This window comes from Thamnophis elegans, chromosome Z (genome assembly GCF_009769535.1).
Source record: "Thamnophis elegans isolate rThaEle1 chromosome Z, rThaEle1.pri, whole genome shotgun sequence".
In the NCBI taxonomy this organism is placed as follows: domain Eukaryota; kingdom Metazoa; phylum Chordata; class Lepidosauria; order Squamata; family Colubridae; genus Thamnophis; species Thamnophis elegans.
Genome location: NC_045558.1, coordinates 30,934,946 through 30,956,586, shown reverse-complemented (window position 1 = coordinate 30,956,586; position 21,641 = coordinate 30,934,946). Strand labels below are relative to the sequence as shown.

General features: G+C 37.7%; 1 protein-coding gene across 2 annotated transcripts in view; it reads right to left on the bottom strand.

Annotated features, from left to right (window-relative positions):
* Positions 1-1,971: 1,971 nt before the first annotated feature.
* Positions 1,972-21,641, bottom strand: part of VPS50 (VPS50 subunit of EARP/GARPII complex) — a 94,027-nt gene continuing 74,357 nt past the window's right edge. Inside the window, exons 21-28 of one of the 2 annotated variants that reach the window (XM_032237394.1) lie at positions 20,386-20,507; positions 18,573-18,653; positions 12,362-12,510; positions 10,829-10,925; positions 10,500-10,658; positions 6,362-6,483; positions 4,961-5,150; positions 1,972-2,432 (exon numbers count right to left, since the gene is read on the bottom strand). In XM_032237394.1, the coding sequence (XP_032093285.1) occupies positions 2,313-2,432; positions 4,961-5,150; positions 6,362-6,483; positions 10,500-10,658; positions 10,829-10,925; positions 12,362-12,510; positions 18,573-18,653; positions 20,386-20,507 (1,040 nt within the window). In that variant the 3' untranslated portion in view covers positions 1,972-2,312. Of the gene's footprint in view, positions 2,433-4,960; positions 5,151-6,361; positions 6,484-10,499; positions 10,659-10,828; positions 10,926-12,361; positions 12,511-18,572; positions 18,654-20,385; positions 20,508-21,641 lie in introns of those variants that run through there. The other variant, XM_032237396.1, reaches the window with a different exon arrangement.

The window sequence follows — 21,641 nt, the reverse complement described above, 5'->3', positions numbered from 1 at the left end:
TACAAATAAGGAATAAAAAAGACAAACAGAACAATACACAATTTAAAAGCACACAACAACCATACCATTCGAGGGGGGACAAAAGCTCATTAGCCCCAGGCCTGTCGGAACAGCCAGGTTTTAAGGGCTTTGCGGAAGGCCTGGAGGATGGTGAGGGTTTGAATCTCCACAGAGAGCTCGTGCCAGAGGGCCGGAGCAGCCACAGAGAAGGCTCTCCTCCGGGTGGTCGCCAGTCGGCATTGACCAGCGGATGGAATTTGGAGGAGGCCTAATCTGTGGGATCTAATCGGTCTATTGGAGGTAATTGGCAGCAGGCGGTCTCTCAAGTACCCAGGTCCAATACCATGAAGAGCTTTATAAGTGACGACTAGCGCCTTGAAGTGTATCCGAAGACAAATAGGCAGCCAGTGCAGCTCGCGGAGGATAGGTGTTACGTGGGTGAACCGAGGTGCACCCACAATCGCTCGCGCGGCTGCATTCTGGACAAGCTGAAGTCTCCGAATGCTCTTCAAGGGCTGTCCCATGTAGAGCACGTTGCAGTAGTCCAGTCTTGAGGTCACAAGGGCACGAGTGACTGTTGTGAGGGCCTCCCGGTTCAGGTAGGGACGCAACTGGTGCACCAGGCGAACCTGGGCAAATGCCCCCCTGGTCACAGCCAACAAGTGGTGTTCAAAAGTCAGCTGTGGGTCCAGGAGGACTCCCAAATTGCGAACCCTGTCTGAGGGGCATACTGTTTGACCCCCCCAGCCTGAGAGATGGAAAACTTGGCCAATTAGTGGGAGGGAAACACAGCAGCCACTCGGTCTTATCCGGATAAAGCCCTACATGGTATTGGACCTGGGTACTTGAGAGACCGCCTTCTGCCGGTTACCTCTCACAGACCCATTCGATCCCACAGATTAGGCCTCCTCCGTATTCCATCTGCCGGCCAATGTCGGCTGGCGACTACTCGGAGGAGGGCCTTCTCTGTGGCTGCCCCAGCCCTTTGGAACGAGCTCCCTGTGGAGATTCGGACCCTCTCCACCCTTCAGGCCTTCCGGACAGCCGTGAAGACCTGGCTGTCCCAGCAAGCCTGGGGTTGAGTTCCCCCCCGACTCGAATTTGCTGTGTCTGTTGTGCTTTTAAATTGTTTGTATTGTCTGTTTGTCTTTGTCTTACTTTTGTAATTTCCCCTCCCTTGGCTTTGTTCAGCCGCCCTGAGTCTCTTTGGGGAATAGGGCGGCCTACAAATTGAATAAAATCCAAATCCACTACTGGCAAAATATACTGTAGATGGATGAAACCAAAATTGAGTTGTTTGGGAAAAACACACAACACTATGTGTGGAGAAAAAAAGGCACAGCACACCAACATCAAAACCTCATCCCCACTGTAAAAGATGGCGGAGGGAGCATCATGGTTTGGGGCTGCTTTGCTGCCTCAGGGCCTGGATGGATTGTTGTCATTGATGGGAAAATGAATTCCAGAGTTTATCAAGACATTTTGCAGGAAAACGTACGACCATCTGTCCGCCAATTGAAGCTCCGCAGAGGATGGGTGATACAACAGGACAATGACCCAAAGCATACAAGTAAGTCAACACAAAAATGGCTTCAACAGCATAGAATATGCTTTCTGGAGTGGTCCAGTCAAAGTCCTGATCTCAACCCGATTGAAATGCTGTGGCATGACCTTAAGAGAGTGATTCACACTATACATCCCAAGAATATTGCTACACTGAAACAGTTTTGTGAAGAGGAGTGGTCCAAAATTACTCCAGATCGTTGTGCAGGTCTGATCTGCAACTACAGGAAACGTTTGGTTGAAGTTATTGCTGCTAAAGGAGGGTCAACCAGTTATTAAGTCCAATGTTCACATACTTTCTCCTCCCTGCACTGTGAATGTTTACATGTTATGTGCAATTAAACCATGGCAACATCTAATGTTTGTGTAGTATTATTTTCAGCACATTTTATTACCAATTCATGCAAAACTCCATGTAATCCCAAGGGGTTCACATATTTTTTCTTGCAACTGTATGTTAGTGTGTGTGTAAATATATGCATACACGAACATGCACATCTACACATACAAACACAAATTTAACTCATCATGAAAGAAAGCACACTGCCAAAGTGGCAGTGAGGATAGAGGATTGAGAAGACCACACACTGATTTCAAATGTCTTTGGAGCCAGTCAGAAAAGGATGCCCACTTTCTCCATTTAGCCAAACTTCATCTGTCGTTCCATGAGCTATTTCTTCATGTTTCACATAGTCAAATAATAACACAGGCCAAAAGAAAAGAATCATGATACCGGATAGTCTTATGAATTATCTTTTAGGCCTATCTAAGTCATCAATAGCCGCTAGTAGTTTCTGCTTAGCTTTTTTGTTGATGTGAGATCCCAGACAAACATTCACCAAATTGGTCAGTTGCTTGGTGGAATATTCCTATACAAAGGAAAGAAATAGTTTAGTTTCCAGCAAACAGAATATAAGTGCCAAGAAAAAATTGTCATAGCAAAAAAAGTATTTTTCACCCCAAACGGCCATTCTGGAAAAAATGCTGAACTGGGACTGAGATGGATATTGTTTATGGTACAAACTGCTGAAGAAAATACCAGTACAAGGATAGCAGTTTAATAGGAGCTAGTTAGAATTTTAGTAAAATGTTGAACAGCATGAAATTCTATGAATAGTTTAACATCCCATGGCTCTTAAAATTTATTTTCTACTCCTCAGGAAAAACATGTCAGATTGACTTAAGACTCAGAGATACTATAAAAACAAAGTTTCAGGAAATCTGCTCACATTTGGAATTTAGTTCTGCCAAAGGGACTAGAGAACAAATTATCAATGCTGAATCTGATCAAAAGAAATAGACTATGATGCATGCAATGAATTATTACAATCCTATAATCCTTAAAGATGTGTCAGGACACAACTAATTTAAAAGCACAGTTTTGCCACTTAAATATTGCCAGAGCATTTGATTGATTATTTGAATCAGAATTTTTTAGATAAAACAGCAAAGGAAAGCAGTTCATCTATTTATCACCAGGAAAAGTAAATGTCTACATGACTGAAAGCAATCCAGAATTACCACTTAGGTCTCTCAACTGCAAACATAAGCAGTTGCAACTCTGCTGATTAAATACTTTATTTACAAATTCAAGTATGTCAAAATTAGCCAAAAACCCCCAATCCAAATGAAAAAGAAGAACCATTTTTAATAGAACTATTCAAGTTATGGTATTGATTTCTTGTTTGGAAACAGCCTGAAAGATTTGTGGATGACCCACAGGGGAATAAAACAAAGCTTCTAAAGGTTTTATGGCTTTATTACCCAAAGTGTTTTTTTTAACTGCCAACGTTATCACCAAAATTTAAAACTTACTATTTTTGTTTAGATATTAATTGATGTGTTTGCCCAAAGTTTCCTTTGGATGTCTTTCTAAATTAGAAAAGCTGAATACATTTCTGGCTCAAAGAATGTATTTTGTTTCTAGAATGTCTTAGTTATCATCTAATAACCCAGAAATGTTCATGAACTGACAACAGTAGTGCTCCAGTTTTAGCACATTACCAGGTAGAAAAACATTGTATTTCTTATTGTTATTCAATCTGATGTATCTTTGTACTGGAGCTACTGCACTGGGACATTTTCTCTTCCTATTTTTTTGGGTGGGTGTTAATATTCTATTGATTACCTAACAAAATGTGGACACTGCATATTAATGTTTCTAAATGTAAGTTCCTGCACTTGGAGAAAAAGAATTATCTGGAAAAGTACAGTATTAAGGGTACCATGTTAGCCAGAACAATATAAGAAAAGTGTTTACTGTATATACGTGCTGCTAGCAAATGACTATACAATTAATGCATCGCTAGGCAGCTACGAAGGCAAACAAAATTCTGGGATGCATCACGAGAGGTCACCAACAGGAAAAAGGGAGGTCCTAATCTTGCTATGTAGAGCTTTAGTCAGATCCCATTTGTAATATTGTGTCCAATTCTGGAGACTTCACTTAAAAATATTGATAACTAAATATTGATAATACTGAGTCTAGAAATGGGCAACAAAAATGGTGCAGGAAAGATTGAAGAAACTGAATATGTGCAGCTTGGAAGATAGGGAAAGCTCTAAATATATTAAGAATGTGAATAAGGTTCTAGAAGGCAGTATTTTCAATATTAAGCAAAAATCAAGAACAGGGGGATGTAATCTCAAACTGACAGAAGTTCAAAAGTAATGTTAGAAAGTATTTGCTTCTCAGAAAGAGTAGTTGGACCATGAAACCAACTCCCAGCAGAGGTAGTGGATCAATCCTCAGTAACTGAATTTAAATATGCTTGGGATAAAGTCATCCCATCATTTGACAAAAATTAATAAAATAAAATAAAACAAAAAAATTACATAAGGGGGGAAAAATCAAAAAGCAGCCTTGATGGACCGCTTGGTCTTTTTTCTGCAGTTTTCTATGTTTCTCTTTAAGCATAACTTAGCAGCTCTAGAACTCACCTTCGTGTCCACTAAGTTCAACACAGAAAACCCGAATTGAAAAGGCTGCCAAACAGGCAATGGATGCACCACATCCGTGCACAGTAGGCTTGGTTTCGTTAACAAAGTAAAATGAAGTCATGAGATTCTCTTTCATATTTAAACATTAGCAAAGAACCAATTTGGACTCACCAGCATATCAATATACATCACGAACTCTTCTGGCCACAACCAAATCGGGTTCCAACCAAAAAAAATTATCTTTTCTTATTTTTGCAGACAATTTCCCCTTCTGCACCATTTTTTTTTGTAAGCCCAAAATTTCCAAAATTTGGAAAGCTCTCAAAGTTCGGATCACAACCAAATCGGCTTGCAACCAAAGTTATGGAATGAATTATGGTCGTGACCAGAGTTTCTACTGTAAATTTCCAGCCCAACAGATCCAATACAATGAGAAAACCTAAAAATCGGTTCTTACTCTGTGTTCCTTGATCCAACGTTCCATGTCATTTTCAGTCAAATAATAAGCTTTAATGTAGGTCTCCACAAATTCCTTGTCTGGAATAGGCCTAATATCTGTGAGTTTCTCCAGCTTCATTAAAAACTGTTGAAAATCCAACTGCATCAGAGCACGACCTTCATTGCTACACTTCTTGACGTTGGCATAACTAGATAGACAAGTAAGCAAAGAGATAAGAATCTGGCTCGGTGCTTTAATTTTCTGAAGATTGTGGTTAAATTACAAGGGAAATAGCAAAAGGTCATCCAAGAACTAAGATTTCTAGAGATAGTTCTCATTTAATGGCCAGTGTTTAGCAACTGTTCGAAGTTATAACAGACCTCCCCCGAGCTACTTCTGACCCATTCTGAAGCCAGAAAATCGCATTTTGGATAGTTGTTAACTGATTTGCATTTATGACCATTTGCACATGACCACAATTTTTGGCATTTCCCCCATTTCCAGGGTTTGCTTCTGATTTCCAGCAAAAAAGTACCCATTGGGGAAAATAGGTACATGGTCTGTTTAACAACAGTGATCCCCTTAATGAGCATCATGACTTAGGACTATATTTCCAGGCTCGATTACAATGGTAAATCAAGCACTACTTTTACTTGGAACTGCATTAGAATAGGAGCTGTTGCTTCTGCACATACAAGAAAGGAAATTATTTTGGAATGCATCTAGCAATAGCAATAGCAGTTAGACTTATATACCGCTTCATAGGGCTTTCAGCCCTCTCTAAGCGGTTTACAGAGTCAGCATATTGCCCCCCAACAACAATCCGGGTCCTCATTTTACCCACCTCGGAAGGATGGAAGGCTGAGTCAACCCTGAGCCGGTGAGATTTAAACAGCCGAACTGCAGAACTGCAGTCAGCTGAAGTAGCCTGCAGTGCTGCATTTAACCACTGCACCACCTCGGCTCTTTTTTTAAAATCTAAACATTTTAATCAACACACATTCTAAAATACACTCCAAGAATTACTCCATGGAGTGCTGGAGCAGCTGGTCTTTTTTGAATAGAAGTGTTATTCACTAATAAATAAAATCCTTACACATATATCCAAGTTATATGCTCAGCGGAATTCAGCAATTTAACTTCACGTAAGACATATGGCACACAGTTTGCAAGCATATTATACTTATAAAACGAACAAAATTCTAAGCTCACTTATCTCACAACTACTAATTAAGTCTGCAATGGCACATTTTTGATCAAGGGTGGGCAACATTAGGTAGCTGGCGGTTATGGTTATAAGACTAGAAGAGAAAGAGAGATAGGACTTGAGGGAGGAATGCATTATATGAATAAAAAACTCTACTAGTCCAACTGTGAGTTAAATATTTATTTAAAAAAGACTATCCAAATAGCACTTACCCTTCTACAATTGTTCTATTGGCTAGTCGTATGCAGTGTTCCCAAAGAATATTTGAAACTGGCAGTGGAATACGAACTCTCTTTGACACTTCATTCATCCTCTTGTTAAACTGTTCAAATTCCTAAATTATATAAAATTTATATAATGTATAAATGTATTAAAATATGGTGAAATATACAGTAAATACCAATAAATATACATCTAAGCAGAAAACATGCAAACATACAAAATTAAAATCACAGAAACTGTCAGACAATACAATAGCAGAGTTGGAAGGGGCCTTGGAGGTCTTCTAGTCCAACTCCCTGCCTAGGCAGGAAATCCTATACCGTTCCAGACAAATGGCTATCCAACAACTTCTTAAAGACTTCCAGTGTTGGGGTATTCACAATTTCTGGAGGCAAGTTGTTCCACTGATTAATTGTTCAAACTGTCAGGAAATTTCTCCTTAGTTCTAAGTTGCTTCTCTCCTTGATTAGTTTTCCCCCATTGCTTCTTGTTCTACCCTCAGGTACCTTGGAGAATAGCTTATCTTCCTCTTCTTTGTGGCAACCCCTGAGATATTGGAAGACTGCTATCATGTCTCCCCTAGTCATTCTTTTCATTAAACTAGACATACCCAATTCCTACAACCGATCTTCATATGTTTTAGTCTCCAGTCCCTAATCACCTTTGTTGCTCTTCTCTGCACTCTTTCTAGAGCCTCCAAATCTTTTCTACATCGTGGTGACCAAAACTGAATGCAGTATTCCAAGTGTGCCCTTACCAAGGCATTATAAAGTGGTATTAAAACTTCACGTGATCTTGATTCTATCCCCGTTTATGCAGCCTAGAACTGTGTTGGCTTTTTTGGCAGCTGAGTACACTGCTGGCTCATATTTAAATGGTTGTCCACTAGGACTCCAAGATCCCTCTCACAGTTACTACTATTGAGCAAGGTACCACCTATACTGTACCTATGCATTTCGTTTTTCTTGCCTAAATGTAGAACCTTACTCTTTTCACCATTGAATTTCATTTTATTAGATAGTGCCCAATGTTCAAGTTTGTCAAGATCCTTCTGAATCTTAAGCCTGTTTTCTGGAGTGTTGGCTATTCCTGCCAGCTTGGTGTCATCTGCAAATTTGATGAGTTCCCCATTTATTCCCTCATCCAAATCATTGATGAAGATTTTGAAGAGTACTGGGCCTAAAACAGAGCTTTGGGGTACTCCATTGCATACTTCCCTCCATGTAGATGCAGTTCCATTGAGGACTACAGGTTGAGTGCGGTTGGTCAGCCAGTTACGAATCCATCTGGTGGTGATGCTGTCTAACCCACATTCTTCTACTTTAGGTTATGGTCTACCTTATCAAATGCCTTACTGAAGTCCAAGTAAACTATATTGACAGCATTCCTCTGGTCCACTAACTTTGTCACTTTGTCAAAGAATGCAATAAGTTTAGTCTGGCATGATCTGTTTTTGACAAACCCATGTTGGCTTTTGGCTATTACTTTGTTTACTTCTAGGTGTTCGCTATTGATGGGCATTCTAGAGCAGCTTTTCCCAACTGGCTCTTCTTACTTATAAGAACTAAAATTCCCTGTATTCCTTCCTGACAGCCATACTTTAGACTCAAGAGTTGAAGTTACAACACATCTCAAGACTAAATTTGAAAAGGCTTACTCCTATCATCTCTTTGTGTATCTCAGTTCTCATTGAATGAATCTGTTTCTGCATAAGAAGGTTAGTAAGAGTCATGAAGAAAAACTATTTTATGATGTATTAACTACTGATTATCTATGTATGGAAACATTCTGATCATATAACTAATGAAATTGATTACATCTAATGAGGCTGCACCAACTGCATCCAAGCTATTAAATGCACATTCTGCTGACCTAGAGTTAATTATAGTTTACCTATTTATTTACTACAAAGTATAGGTGCTTAATCCAGCAAGGCTCAAAGCTTCTTGCTGAAAATATAGTATTAAAATATGAACAATAACATAACAATTGCAGCCTGAAAAATAGCTAGAACATCCAAACCCATTGCAGAAGGCCTTGATTATCATAGGGCAGATCCTGAATATGCCAGGATCGAATAGCTTTTGAGGAGACTAATAGAGAAAAATCCAATCTGATCACAAGGCTACTGTTCCATATTACATTTTACAAAATGTTCCTTTATATTTGCTATTTTTATATTATAAATAGGAATCCAATAGAATAGAATATTTGTAGTTCAACGTTAAATTGTGGGGTCCTTGGTGAATTCTTCATTTAGTTGTTTTCATGCAGAGGTTTCATTACCAAACTAGGTAACATCATCAGTGCTAGCAGGGAATGGGTTTGTTCTCATTTTATATTCTAATGGTTTGCTCTGTCAGTGTTGGTGGGAGTGGTCTTGGTGATTCCTTGACTGGGTTGTTGTTTACGGTTTGTCAGTTCCTTGATTGAAGTATTTTTGTTTCTTGATTATTGATTTAATTTTAATCTTGATGTTAATCTCTGCTCCTCTGAATGTTGATTGCTGATGAGGAGCTGTTTCAGGTTTTTTTGTTTATTCTCTGGCTCTTTTGATTGTCTCTTTTGAATGGTACTTAGATGTTTTTTATGTCTATGTGCCTGTTAATGGCCAATTTGTCAAGAGTACCAGGTTTCCAGGAATACTCTAGTGTTTTTGGATTTGGCTTGATCTAAGATGCTCACAATTTCCCAGTTGAAACTATGATTGAGTCTGTTCATTTCTATAAAATTAAGGAGTTTTCATCAAATCTACTACTAGTTGGTATTAACAGATATGTTCTGCTAGAGTTCTGCCTGTTGGTCCTACATCGTAAATATTACAAATTTACACTGTACATTGTTAGATAGATGATTCCTGTTTTTCCCCTGTAGGTCTTTTGGTTTACTTAATGATTTGAAGGGATTTAGTTGGTTTGTGCGCTATGGTGCCATGTGGTTGTAATAGGAATCCAAGTAATATTGTGGTTACTCCCATCTAATGTTTTTATTATTATTATTATTTTAGCTTGGTGTGCGATCCTCCTCAGGGATTTGTCTAAGTGTATAGAAGACTTCAGACATGATGGAAAACCAGACATGCATGCAGCCTTCTTCTTGATTCTCTTCAATCTTTCAACTGAAAGATTTAAAAGGCAGCTAAACCTGTGAGTCATACAAATACGTACCTTGGAATCCTTCTTTACTCATATCCCAGGTTATGTAGAAAACATGTTAACGTAGCTACAACATTTCCTTTCCTTTCCTTTAAAGCTCCAGCTGAATACAGAAGTGAGCTGAGCCCACAGCATTATCCACTCTAGTGTGAAATGCTCAGAACATTCATGCAAAGAACAGAAAAAGGGTGTTCCTTAACCATTAAAATGGAAAACATTCCCCGCGAATAAAAGCTTATTTGGGACTATAAATTATGAATAGAGGAACTACAGAATACATATGCTTCTGATTTCACTCTTAAAGTATTAGGACTTTTAAGTAAGCCTGCAAATAATTCTTTAGCAGACTTAAAGAAACCCATCCTGGAATGGACAGACAAAAAGGAAATTGCAGAAGATTGAACGGCAATGGTGCAGTAGTTAGAATGCAATACTGCAGGCTACTTCTGCTGAATACTAGCTGCCTGCAGTTTCAATTCTCATCAGCTCAAGGTCGACTCAGCCTTCTATCCTTTCAAGGCAGGTAAAATGAGGGCCCAGATTGTTGGGGGCAATATGCTGATTCTGTAAAACACTTAGAGAGGGCTGTAAAGCATTGTGAAGGGGTATATAAGTCTAAGTGCTATTGCTATTGTCTTCAGTAGTAATTGGATTTGATCTTCTCAGCACTGATTAAATTATAAGTAATATGGTATTTTTTTCTTTATATTATTATGTGGGACCACATTTTAGTACTTCTAATTAAAAGAATATTACAATACCTCTGTTAAGATTCATAGACCAGATTTTGGTGAGAATGTTTCCATATGCTGCCATAGTATTTAAACATGGATAGACAAAAATGAAGGAAACTGAAGGAATCAAATTACTTAAGGAAAAATGTATTGCTTTCAACATGGAACAAAGCTTTAATATTAACAAGTTACCTCTTAGTTAGGAACATTTAAGTATGAAGCAATTAAAAATAACTTACTTTTAAGAGTGAATCGACATATATATTGTGTTGTGACATGATTTCTTTCACATCCCACTTCATATTTGCCATCTGAAGTAACATCTGTTCATAATCAATTGCTTTAGCAGCTACAATCCAGTATATAGGTTTACGTAGTTCGCTGGCTGTTGAAACTGTCTGAAACACAAAGTTTTTTCAAATTCTATTGCAGTAATTACATTAAAAACAAGAATGCATTAAGCAAATGGCACTAATTGTTAGGCATTTAAAGGTGTTTCTTCACAAAATCATTAACACACTCAAAATTACAAAAATAAAATAAAATAAAATGTATTCAGAATCCTGACCTGTGAGTAGAACTGTTGAAGAAAAGGCTTCTTGGCTGGAGGCATTACAGTATCAAGATGAGACTGGAGAAACTCAAATTGTTCAGCCAAAAATACTCTAAAAAAACAAAACAGGGATGGGGTGAGGTTTTTGTTATTGGGATTTATTATTTGATAGCCTTTTTTAAAACATTTGCAAGTCACATCAAGTCACCTATGTGTGAGTTTGGTAGCTATATAAATATATTTAATTAATTAATTACTACAGAAAAGTTACTAAGATCAAAATCTGTTTTGCCCTTGACACTTAATAGGCCTATTTAGAATGGATGCCTATCAATATTGTATCTGCAGTTACATACTTATTCAAAGCATTTATATGGCAGCCCACCTAAAGTAACTCTGGGTGGTTTACAAAAACCATAACTTCAATAAGGAAAACAATCATACAATCAATAAAGCTAAAAACAAAAACCCTGTGCTCTAGTCATTCCACTTGCGATGACCCCACAGCAGATTCTGCTACTCGCCTTCCATGCCTTCCAATCCCAGTACCTCAGTAAAAAAAAAGCTACATCTTAACACTCTTTGAAAGGATAAAAAGCTGGGATCGCTGGCAGAAGGGCGATTTACCAAGTAGGAGTTTCCATGAAAAAAGCAGGTTTTTTAGGTCCACTAGATGGCAAAACTTCAGAGAGGGGACCAGAAGCATGCTCATCCTATCTGATCTAGTGGAACAAGGGTGTCAAATTGGATTTCTACAAGGGCTGGATCAGCATTGTATTTCTCTTCTGCAGGCTGGGGGAGGGGCATGCCTCCTGCAGCACCCTGCCGGCCAAAATGGGACATGGGTGGGCTCTAGGCACTGTCCCCGCACCTCATCTTTGGCTTTGACGGCCTCCTGCAGCACTTTGCCAGCCAAAATGGGGCACTGCCCCCACATGCCCCATTTTGGCCATCAGAGTGCTACAAGAGACCATCCATGCCGAAAATGGGGCACCTTTTTTGGCTGCCAGAGGTACTGTGGGCTGGTCCTTACTATTTCCAGGCCGGCTCCACAGCCCAGATTTAAGCACTAGTGGCCCAGATTTAAGATTTGAGTTTGATACCCCTATAGTAGAACAAATGGATATTCTTAGAGAAAGGCAATAACCAGCACCTTGAAGTGCACCCAGTAGACAACCAGGAGCTAGTGAACCTTGCACAACAAAGATTTAATATGGACAAATTTATGGATGCCCAATACTATATGTGCCATTGTGCTCTGGACCATTTGTAACTTTTAAATAGTCTTGAAGGGCAATGCTTTGCCTTTGTTAGATATAAGGAGGAATTAATCAAATTAAAAAAACTCTATGCTCTATGCTAACATTCTCCATCTCTGGTACCTTTCAGATATAGGATATTTTTCTGAAGTGGGCCAGGAAAATGTTGGCAAACTTTACTATGTCCTGCTGCAGTTTTATTTATTAATAGATGCCTAAGTTAATTTATAATATATCTTGCAATTGATTTTAAGAAGTAGAAAATAACTTTTGAGGATTCTTAACGTACAAGGATTCTGTGGCTACCACTCTCTCTGCCAAACCATAAAGACTGTTGCTGGATGTCAAGACTACAAGATGACTTAAATGTGGCATTGGAACTTTTTCCTTTCTTTCTTCAACAGCAGTCAGAGTTCCAGCCACATCAGAGGACACATCCTACAAAAGAAGTAGGGTAGAAAAGGATGGGAAAGAAATTACATTGATTGGAAAAATAATCAAATGAACTTAATTAAGTCAGATAATATGAAGATAATCATCAATACTCTTCAGTAGTCCTGAGCTAGCATAATTAATAATAAACTCTGCATTTCAAGGGCATAAGTTAGCATATTTACTTCTTCTGACAGAAACTTTACATTACATACAGCATCTTTAGCTCTGAACACTCTTTTATGAATAACAATGATATCTTCTAACCCATGATTCTGATGCATTTTATGAGCATAGTGTATATAAAGTTTGTTTCACTGAGTAAAACATTCTTATTTCCTCTGAGGCCATAATTTTATAGTTTTTCAATGAGGGTCACAAGAACCGGATTAGAATTTATACACCACAATCCTTGGGAACTCCTTTATTGCCCTAAAAATAAATGCACTTTTAGGAATGAATCAATTCCTATGCTCAAATTAGGATTGCAGAAAGAAAAACTTAAGGAAAAATCAATAATGATTTCTCATAAAATATTCTAGATAACTGAAAATATAACCTACACTATATGCAATGTAGGAAGATTCTGAGAATCATTATCTATATTGACAATATAGATAATTAAATGGAAATACAGTTCATATTCAGATCTGAGTAAGGCTGCAACAGGAAACTTGAGAGTTATGATGCACTCCCTTTCACTGAACATGTTTAAGTGGAGGCTAGACAGACATCTACAGGAGATATTTAAGTTTAAAACAAGGGCTGTTTTAAACAAGGCACCCTGGAAGGCCAAATTATTGGTTGGGTAATTCCTCATTAATGGCATTTAGCATTATTTGAACACATAGACATGCAGTAAATAAGCCATTATAAACTTTAATTCAAAGCACGTAGCAACTCAGAGGTAACACAGTAGTTCAGAAGTACTTTCATCCTTTCATCAATATTGAAATACTCTCCTATGTGCTTGTTTTGTTACTGTTTGTTTTATAATCTCACTGAAAGAGGCAAACATGTTCAGTTATTTGCAGAGGACAATAATATTTGAACCAGCACCAATTGTCTTCAGGGAAACCATCACAGGCATAAATATCACTAGTTTGTACTACAACAAAACCACTCCATACTGTGTGAGTCATAATCAGTCAAGAATCCTCATGTGACCAATCAAAGAGGGTGAAGCCACAAAATTCGGAAGAAGAAAATTAAGAAATTTGCTATCGGGGCACAAAAGAAGAGAAAGGGAGTATCTGCCAAGAAAAGAATCACATCTCAAACAATGTAGGGTTTTTTGATCCAATATGGTAGGCCTCAGAAAGTCCTATTTTTGATCCAAATATCTGAGCAGAAGGATATGTCCTGCAATCCTAGCTATGATGTTGCAAGTAGACATGAGGGCAAGATACAAATGAAAAAAGAAGTAAATAAAAAGTTCTTGGATTCCCATCAGCATATTGCTTCAAACACTCTGGGTCCTCATTTCAATCTATTGATGAAAAAGTCTTGTTTAAGACATCAAAAAGCAGGTAGACACACACAAAAAGTCTTAAAAGGAACCAATTGTTTCCTGGTCTCAATTAATTCCTGTACAAGAAAGAGCGAAATTTCTTTCTTGCATTTTCTTCTTACTGCTTGGGGAGGTGGGGGGGTATTTTTGAGCAATTGCCAGACAGTACACATTCACAAAGACATGTATCAGTTCTCAATAGATTTTGCACATTAGTGTTTCCTATATTTAGATTCCTATGTAGGAGGAAGACATCATGGACAGTTCTATTAAAACATGCAATCTTTACTACTGGACACACAAATGGACTTGTTGAACAGCTTATTCTTATGCATGAAAACTGGTTAAATTCCTTGGGCCACTTCTCTTAGCCCAATCTACCTAAAAGGATTGTTGTTGTAGAGAAAATAGGAGGAAGAAGTATTATGTATGTTGGATTTCTTAAATAATAAAGCAGGATAAAATTTAATAAAATAAATAAGTAAATAAATTACTCCCATTCTACTCCTATTCCTTAATCTAGAAAAACCTGCCCCAACAACTTACTGGGCTCACCAAGACAGAGATAATTGTCCTAGTTTTCCATATGGAAAAATTAAGCCATTTCACAATATTTCCATTTCTGGAGAGAAAAAAATTGTCTTCAAAGGCAAGCAACACAAAGGAATTAATATATAATTTGGCCATCCATTTCTGTAACAATTTAAATTATATAACAGGTCGTTGCCTTGGTTTTTGCAGAAAGAAGTAAAAGTATTTTTTCCTTCTCTAAATCTTTCTGTCAAATATGAAAAGAAGGCAACCCATTACCTACAAAATCCTAATTATATTCAGTCAAGATATATTTTCAATTTCAACATTTTGTAAAAAATACCTTCTCTTCTCCATACATACTGAACAAGACATGATAGGGCTGATCAAATACACTGGACCATAACGATACCTTTTCAGATCCAGAAAAACAGTTAAAAACCCAAGAGTTGATTTAATTTTCTACCTTAGCTACCTATTTGTGTGCTTGTTATCCTATTATTGTTGAGAAGTAAATGCTGAACCTTTCCGCTGCACACATATGATTTTCATGTTTGTTTTAATTAATTCTAAAGCACTAATTTTAAAGTAATATCAAACTCTTAAATCATAACTGAAAAGGAAGGAAATTTGCTGTTTGATGCAAGTGATTACTTTTTTTTTTTGCTTCTTACACAACTACTTAAGAACTTGCTCTATTTAAAGCAAAATTACCCACATTAAACTTAATAGAACCATTCAAAGTCAGCACGATGCAGGAAGTCATCTAAAATACAGTTGGTCAAAAAGGTAACAGCTAGACGTCATTACCAAAGAAAGATTTCTCAGAAGTTAAGGAATAGAAGGGATAAAGAAGCTTGAAGCCTTAGACCTTTCATATAAACAAATAATCTTTAAAAGCCTGAAAAGTAGTTGGGGCTATTTTCTGCTTATTAAACCTGCTACAGTACACAGATTAGAAACTAAAAACTCATATAAATCCTAGCTGATCATTTATTAAACCTTTTAACAACTTTGGGTGACATTTTTGGCTTTGATTTTTTTTTTTTAGATATTAGTTACATAAAAGAGATGTACTTCTTGTATAGGGTTGCTCAGGCTAAAGTATGGCTGAATACCAAAATTACCTCTACACAATCTTCTTGTAGAATATAACACAATATTTTTCAAATAATAAAAAGTTATAGATTTTAAGCATGATTATGTTAAACATACCACAATTACTTGATTCAGTTTTAGTAGGTGAAAGCTTAAATCGGTCTCTGGACAACCATGATTTGTATTCATCAATCCATCTATAGGGGTAAGTAACTTGTTCTGCAAGGATGAGGGAGATACCCTGCCTACCATGACACTACTTTTATGTTCCCTTATAAACTATGACTCAAAAGTCCTTTATGCTCAACTAGTCCAGTACGTGATTACAATCAAAGAACTGTTTCTGAACTCCTAAAGAAAACTGTTCTCCAATGACATCAGTCCTAGTAATCATCATTCATTTTACTTCTCTGTAAATACTGTGTGTTTCCCACCCAGAAAAAGGAGCATGGGTGAGATCACCTGCTTTCATTCAATGTCTGCTAATTCAGCAGATTCTTAAGGGAAGTTAAGAATCTATGGCTATAATAGCATAGACTTTCCTTCCCAGTAGAGGTATAACTGTGCAGATATATAGCTGCAAATTAAAGGTGATTTACGGAATAGTTTGTCACTAATGCAAGTTTATTTAAAGCTTTCTCTACTTTTTACCCTTCAGAGGTTTTGAAATATAAATTAAAGAAATCCTAGCCACACTGGCAAAATTAAGTTTGGCTGTAAATTCTGGAAGTTCTCTAGGACCTGATTCCATACTCAACACATGTAAACTCAAAACAATATAAGATTCGTTTATAAAGGTTAGTATACTAACGTTAAAATAAAACATTTCTACTAGATTTTTTTAAAATATTCAAATTCCTACTTAGTATGAATAATTTTCTCCCGTAAATATAAATGATGTAAGTCCATATTAGTAAGCACAAATTAAATGACAACAACAAGATTTTACATCACATGTTTCAAAGCCAAAGCCAATCTTTTTTTCTCTTGGGAAGACTACTTTTCTCTCTTAGCTAGTCCAATTAACTCCTTTCATTTTTGTATAGGCTTAGAAATAAACTGTGCATGAGCAGAATAACTTTATGTGTATTTAGCACAAACACACTCTGGAAATATCTTATGGAGATTATCATTTAGATGGTTTTAAAAAAAGAAGAGAATATAAAGAATACAAACTTAAACAGCTTCTGAATGAAACACTTACCAGTTTAAAACTTAAACTTTCTTTTAGGAAAGAAAAAAATTGCCTAAGGAAAGCAAATACAGATTTAGAAAGAATTCTACTTTGTCTTCCCTGAAAGTATTTGTGCAGCTAACCTGAGGAAAAGATTGTGATGTTGAACATACCGTATTTCCCTGAAAATTCGACCTGTCCTGAAACTAACGCCTTGCCACATTTTTTGCTTGGGCTAAAATATAAGCCCACCCCCAAAAATAAGCCTCCTGGACAACCCCCCTCCAGCCAGGCAGAACACCGCTCACTGACTTAGCAGTATCCTGAAGGCGCCAAGCCACGGGAGCCGGGGGAAAGGTGCTCATGTTGCTTGGCACCTTCAGGATACCACTAGGTTGGGGAGTGGCATTCTGCTTGGCTGGAGGGGGGGTGTTGCTGGACAGCTGCTCCCTTGCGAACTGGCTCCCAAAGAGTCGGGCACAGCCTCAGGGGTAAAGCAGCCATGAGGAGACCACTCTCACGAGCAACCGCCCGGCAAACCCCCTCTCCAGCCAGGCAGAGTGCCATTCACTGATCTAGGGGGTATCCCTAAGGCGCCAAGGCAGGTGGCACTCTGCCCGCTCCCCAGTTCCCATGGCTTAGTACATTGGGATACCCTCTAGGTCAGTGCATGGAGCTCTGCCCGACTGGAGAGGGGGTCTTTCTCCAGAAGACTAGCAGCCATCCCACAACCATAGAGCGGATTCCTAGAGTGGCTGCTGCTGGAAGACTCGGCAGCCGGGTTTTGGAGTTTGGAAGCCACAGAAGAAGTTATGCTCAGAGCGCAGCGGGGGCAGAACAGGCGCTTGGGCAACTCCCCTCTCCAGCTGGGCAGAGCTCCATGCACTGATCTAGGGGGTATCCTGAATGTGCCAAGCCATGGGAGCTGGGGAGCGGGCAAAGCGCCAAGTACTTTGGCGCCTTAGGGATACCCCCTAGGTCAGTGAATGGCACCAGGCAATTGCTCATGAGCATGGTCACCTCATGGCTGCTTCGCCCCTGAGGCTGTGCCCGATTCTTCGGGAGTCAGTCGGCAAGGGAGCAGCTGACCGGCAACCCCAAAACAATAAGCCCTCTTCCTATAATAAGCCCAAGGCCATATTTCGTGGGGCAAAAGACAATAAGACCCCAGTCTTATTTTTGGGGAAACATGGTATATGTTTTCATGCCATTTTTGGTGATACCCCAAGGCTTCTAGACCCTCTGGGTCATGCGTCAGTGAACTCTAGAGCCTCCAAAAAGCATGTAAGAATGGGGCATGTTTTCCACTCTTTTTGGATACTGCAAGGACATTCTCCAAAGATTCCAGGCCACAGCTGCTTAGATAGGCATTTTCAAAAATATTTACAATTTTACATTGTAAATATAAAGTATTTATTTATTGATTAATATATTTAAATGATTTAATATATTTTATTACCATTTGTTATGAATTGTTTTTCATGTGTGTTTGGGTGCGTGTGGGTGGGTGGGGAGATGGCAGGTACATTGTAGTGTTTTTTCACCTAAGAACATGCACTACAGCACAGCATCTTCATTACAAGTTTATTTTGTTCATGACATAAAAATACGGAGAAAGGATTAATCCTCAAAATTGTTCTGTTAGAAACAAAATATATCTTAAATCCCCATATTTTCTTAAGATAAATTTGAGAATACATGAATCTTCCCATTTTAATCCTCTTGCAAAAATTCTAGCAAAATCCTGTGACTTACCAGATCAATCAAGCTTTCCTGGATTCTATTCAATGTGGTGCGAAGCCTACTGCTGCTAAGTCCAAGTCCTGTTGATTCAAACTAGAAATGAGAGGGAATTTTCAGTAATAAGCCTTGGGTTAAAGATAAATAAATGCAAGACAATTTCCAATTTCCAATACTGCCACTGACATGTTCTTCATAACCAATGCCCTAACCCCAATGAAATTGCTGAAACATGAAATTAATTAATTCATCAATCCTATCCATAAATATTAAAGATGAATTAATCTCTGTGCTATAAAATAGCTACATACATTTAATATTGTCATAAGAATTATCTACTGATTTGGAAGATAGTAATCAATATTGTTTATATTTCTTCAATATGATTATACTTTGAGGCATAGAAAAACCCAAGTGAATGCAAATCTGATCGAAGAATTACTACTCAGCAACATCCCTTGTCATACTCTCCGATCACCAACTTTTATAATGCAGATTTTTAAGTTTCCAAGAAAAGTGTCAGTTAACAACAGGATCATGGAAGAATTAAGCTGATTTTGATTCATTGGTATGGACCATACTTAGCTACTGCCTTGTTTAGCAACCAATCAAATTTACACTGGTGCCAAAAATGTAGCTTTATAACCAGTCATAAAGACTCAAACTTAGCACTGTTGCAGTATCCCCTGGTCACATGACTGCAATTCAGGCTTTTGACAACCAGTTTGCAGTTATGATATTGCAGTGTCCCATCGTTATTTGATCACTATTTATGACCTTAGTCAGCTTTTGAAAAGCAGAATGGATTGCTAGGTTGGCAGTAAGTCACAAGACATGGTTATATGTTGTTGCACTTAAATGACTGTGGGTGAATCACTTAACAACTACAGCAGAACTGACATTATAAGGGCCAGCTTATCAAACTTTGGCAGTATTTTATCCAAATGTAGAGCACAAAACTTCACTTTTTCCTAATTTGAGCCAAGAGACCTAATGACCACAGCCAATTCTATGCTCTCTGAAGACAATGGAACTAAAATAATATTCATTTATCTATAAATTAGAACCATATTGTTGAGGTTATATATATACCATGATCTTCATGGTATTATATTGAGATAACTGTACAAATAACTACTTTAATAGTAGCTACTTTAATCTATTTCCAAATGCTAATCATTACATCAGACTTTTATTCAGATGTAATTATCAACATTAGCATAATACAAGGCAGGATCTTTGCAACAAAGTCACTGAGATATGGAAAGGAAGTGCACTTAACCTGAAGTTTGTTTCCATCTTTTCACTGAATTTTTCATTATATTTAGAATCAATGCACATGTGATACCATTGACCTCTTGTTTTTATTCTTCCAGGACATTTTTTTTTCAAAACATAACAATACAATATCAGTCCCAAATAAAATCTTTCCATTGGTTTAAAACCATTCCCTTTCAGAACGGATAATTATATTGTATTTATCATTGTCAGTACCTTCCATCATCTTTATATAGGCAAATTAAGAGGCATCACGTTTAAAGCCCTAAGATTTGAACAATAATTAAAAAAAATATTTCAGAAAAAACTATTTCAGAATATCTTATGTCTTTTCTTCATCAATGCTCAATTTACAAAAGCTTTATTCTTTGATTACATAGACTGTATAGAAACATTGGGGGGGAGAAGTACTCTTAAAAATCAAAGTAAGAAAAACACTTCCGCGGTCTTTGTAATATTTCACAGGTAATGTACGGTGCCAGCCACAACTAATTCCATTATTTTCCATTTATAAAGTGCTCAAAATTACTGTATATTTATATTTACTTACTGTGTTATTTCGGCCAAAAAATGTATATATTGCATACATATAGTAATCAAAAAGCTGCGACATAAAGTGAATCACATCAAATGCAATGGGCTTCAAAATGTTCATCATTTGCATATATTTACCTTAGAGAAAAAAACAAAAACAATTCAACTTCAAGAATATCCCTATATAGTGCCTATTTACAAAATTAAACCAGATCTTAAAAATTATTATACTTTTCCCCAAATGAGAATGACAAATAGATCCAGTAGATCTAAGGCAGCCAGTTGGCACCAAGATTAAGATATTGAATAACAGCATTATAAATCAAACAAATCAAACTAAATAATTATTAAAAATCTTAAGTACTAGACATCAATGAAATATCTATCACATATTCAAAGGATATACACTGGGTGAACTAAGATGTAGCTAAGCTGCTAAAATAAGTGAGATAGCAGTATTAGTTGTGTTTTCCCTCTAAAGTTCTCATTTCCTATTAAAGCGTGCACATCCAACAGTTTCTCAAACTTCCAGATTAGGCTTTTTTTGAAGATTCAGAGACTGTAAATCACCCCCAGGAATGGTATAAAAATAATGCCCCCCCTTCTTTTTGTCACAAAATAGATCTGATTCTGAATACTGTACCACATAACTAAAATCCAACACATTCTACTATCTCTGCTAATAATACTGAATGTATATTTTGTTCTTGCTGCAATAACTGAAATGCTCAGGTTATTGTCAATATTCTTTCAAATATGTTAATTTTACTTCTGCTTTACAGAGAAAAGGAACTATGGAAAGAGATAAGGAGGTCCATGTATGGCATAGACCAAGGGTGTCAACCTTGATTTCATTGAGGGCTGCATCAGGGTTGTGTTGGACCTCTCAGCATGATGTCACTTGTGTCGAAGGCACCTGTGGCAGCCTGAGTGATCTGCCAGTGAAAATGGGCTCCCGAGCTCCGTTTTTGGCTGTCATATCCTCCTGCAACCTTCTGCCAGCAAAAATGGAGCTCCCTCCTGAGCTCCATTTTCATTGGCAGAGGCACCATGGGCCAGTCTTTTGCTGTTTTCAGGATAGCCCCAGGGGGCCAGATCTAAGTACCCCATGGGCTGAATTAGTCCCCCGGGCCTTAAGACTGACACCCCTGGCATAGACTATCTATCCACATTTTTCCTGTGAGACAGAAGCTTATTCCTTTAATACCATTAAGTTCCCATTTGTGGAACAAATTAGGTTGTAATGGTAGAATTTGGCACTGATATCTCCAA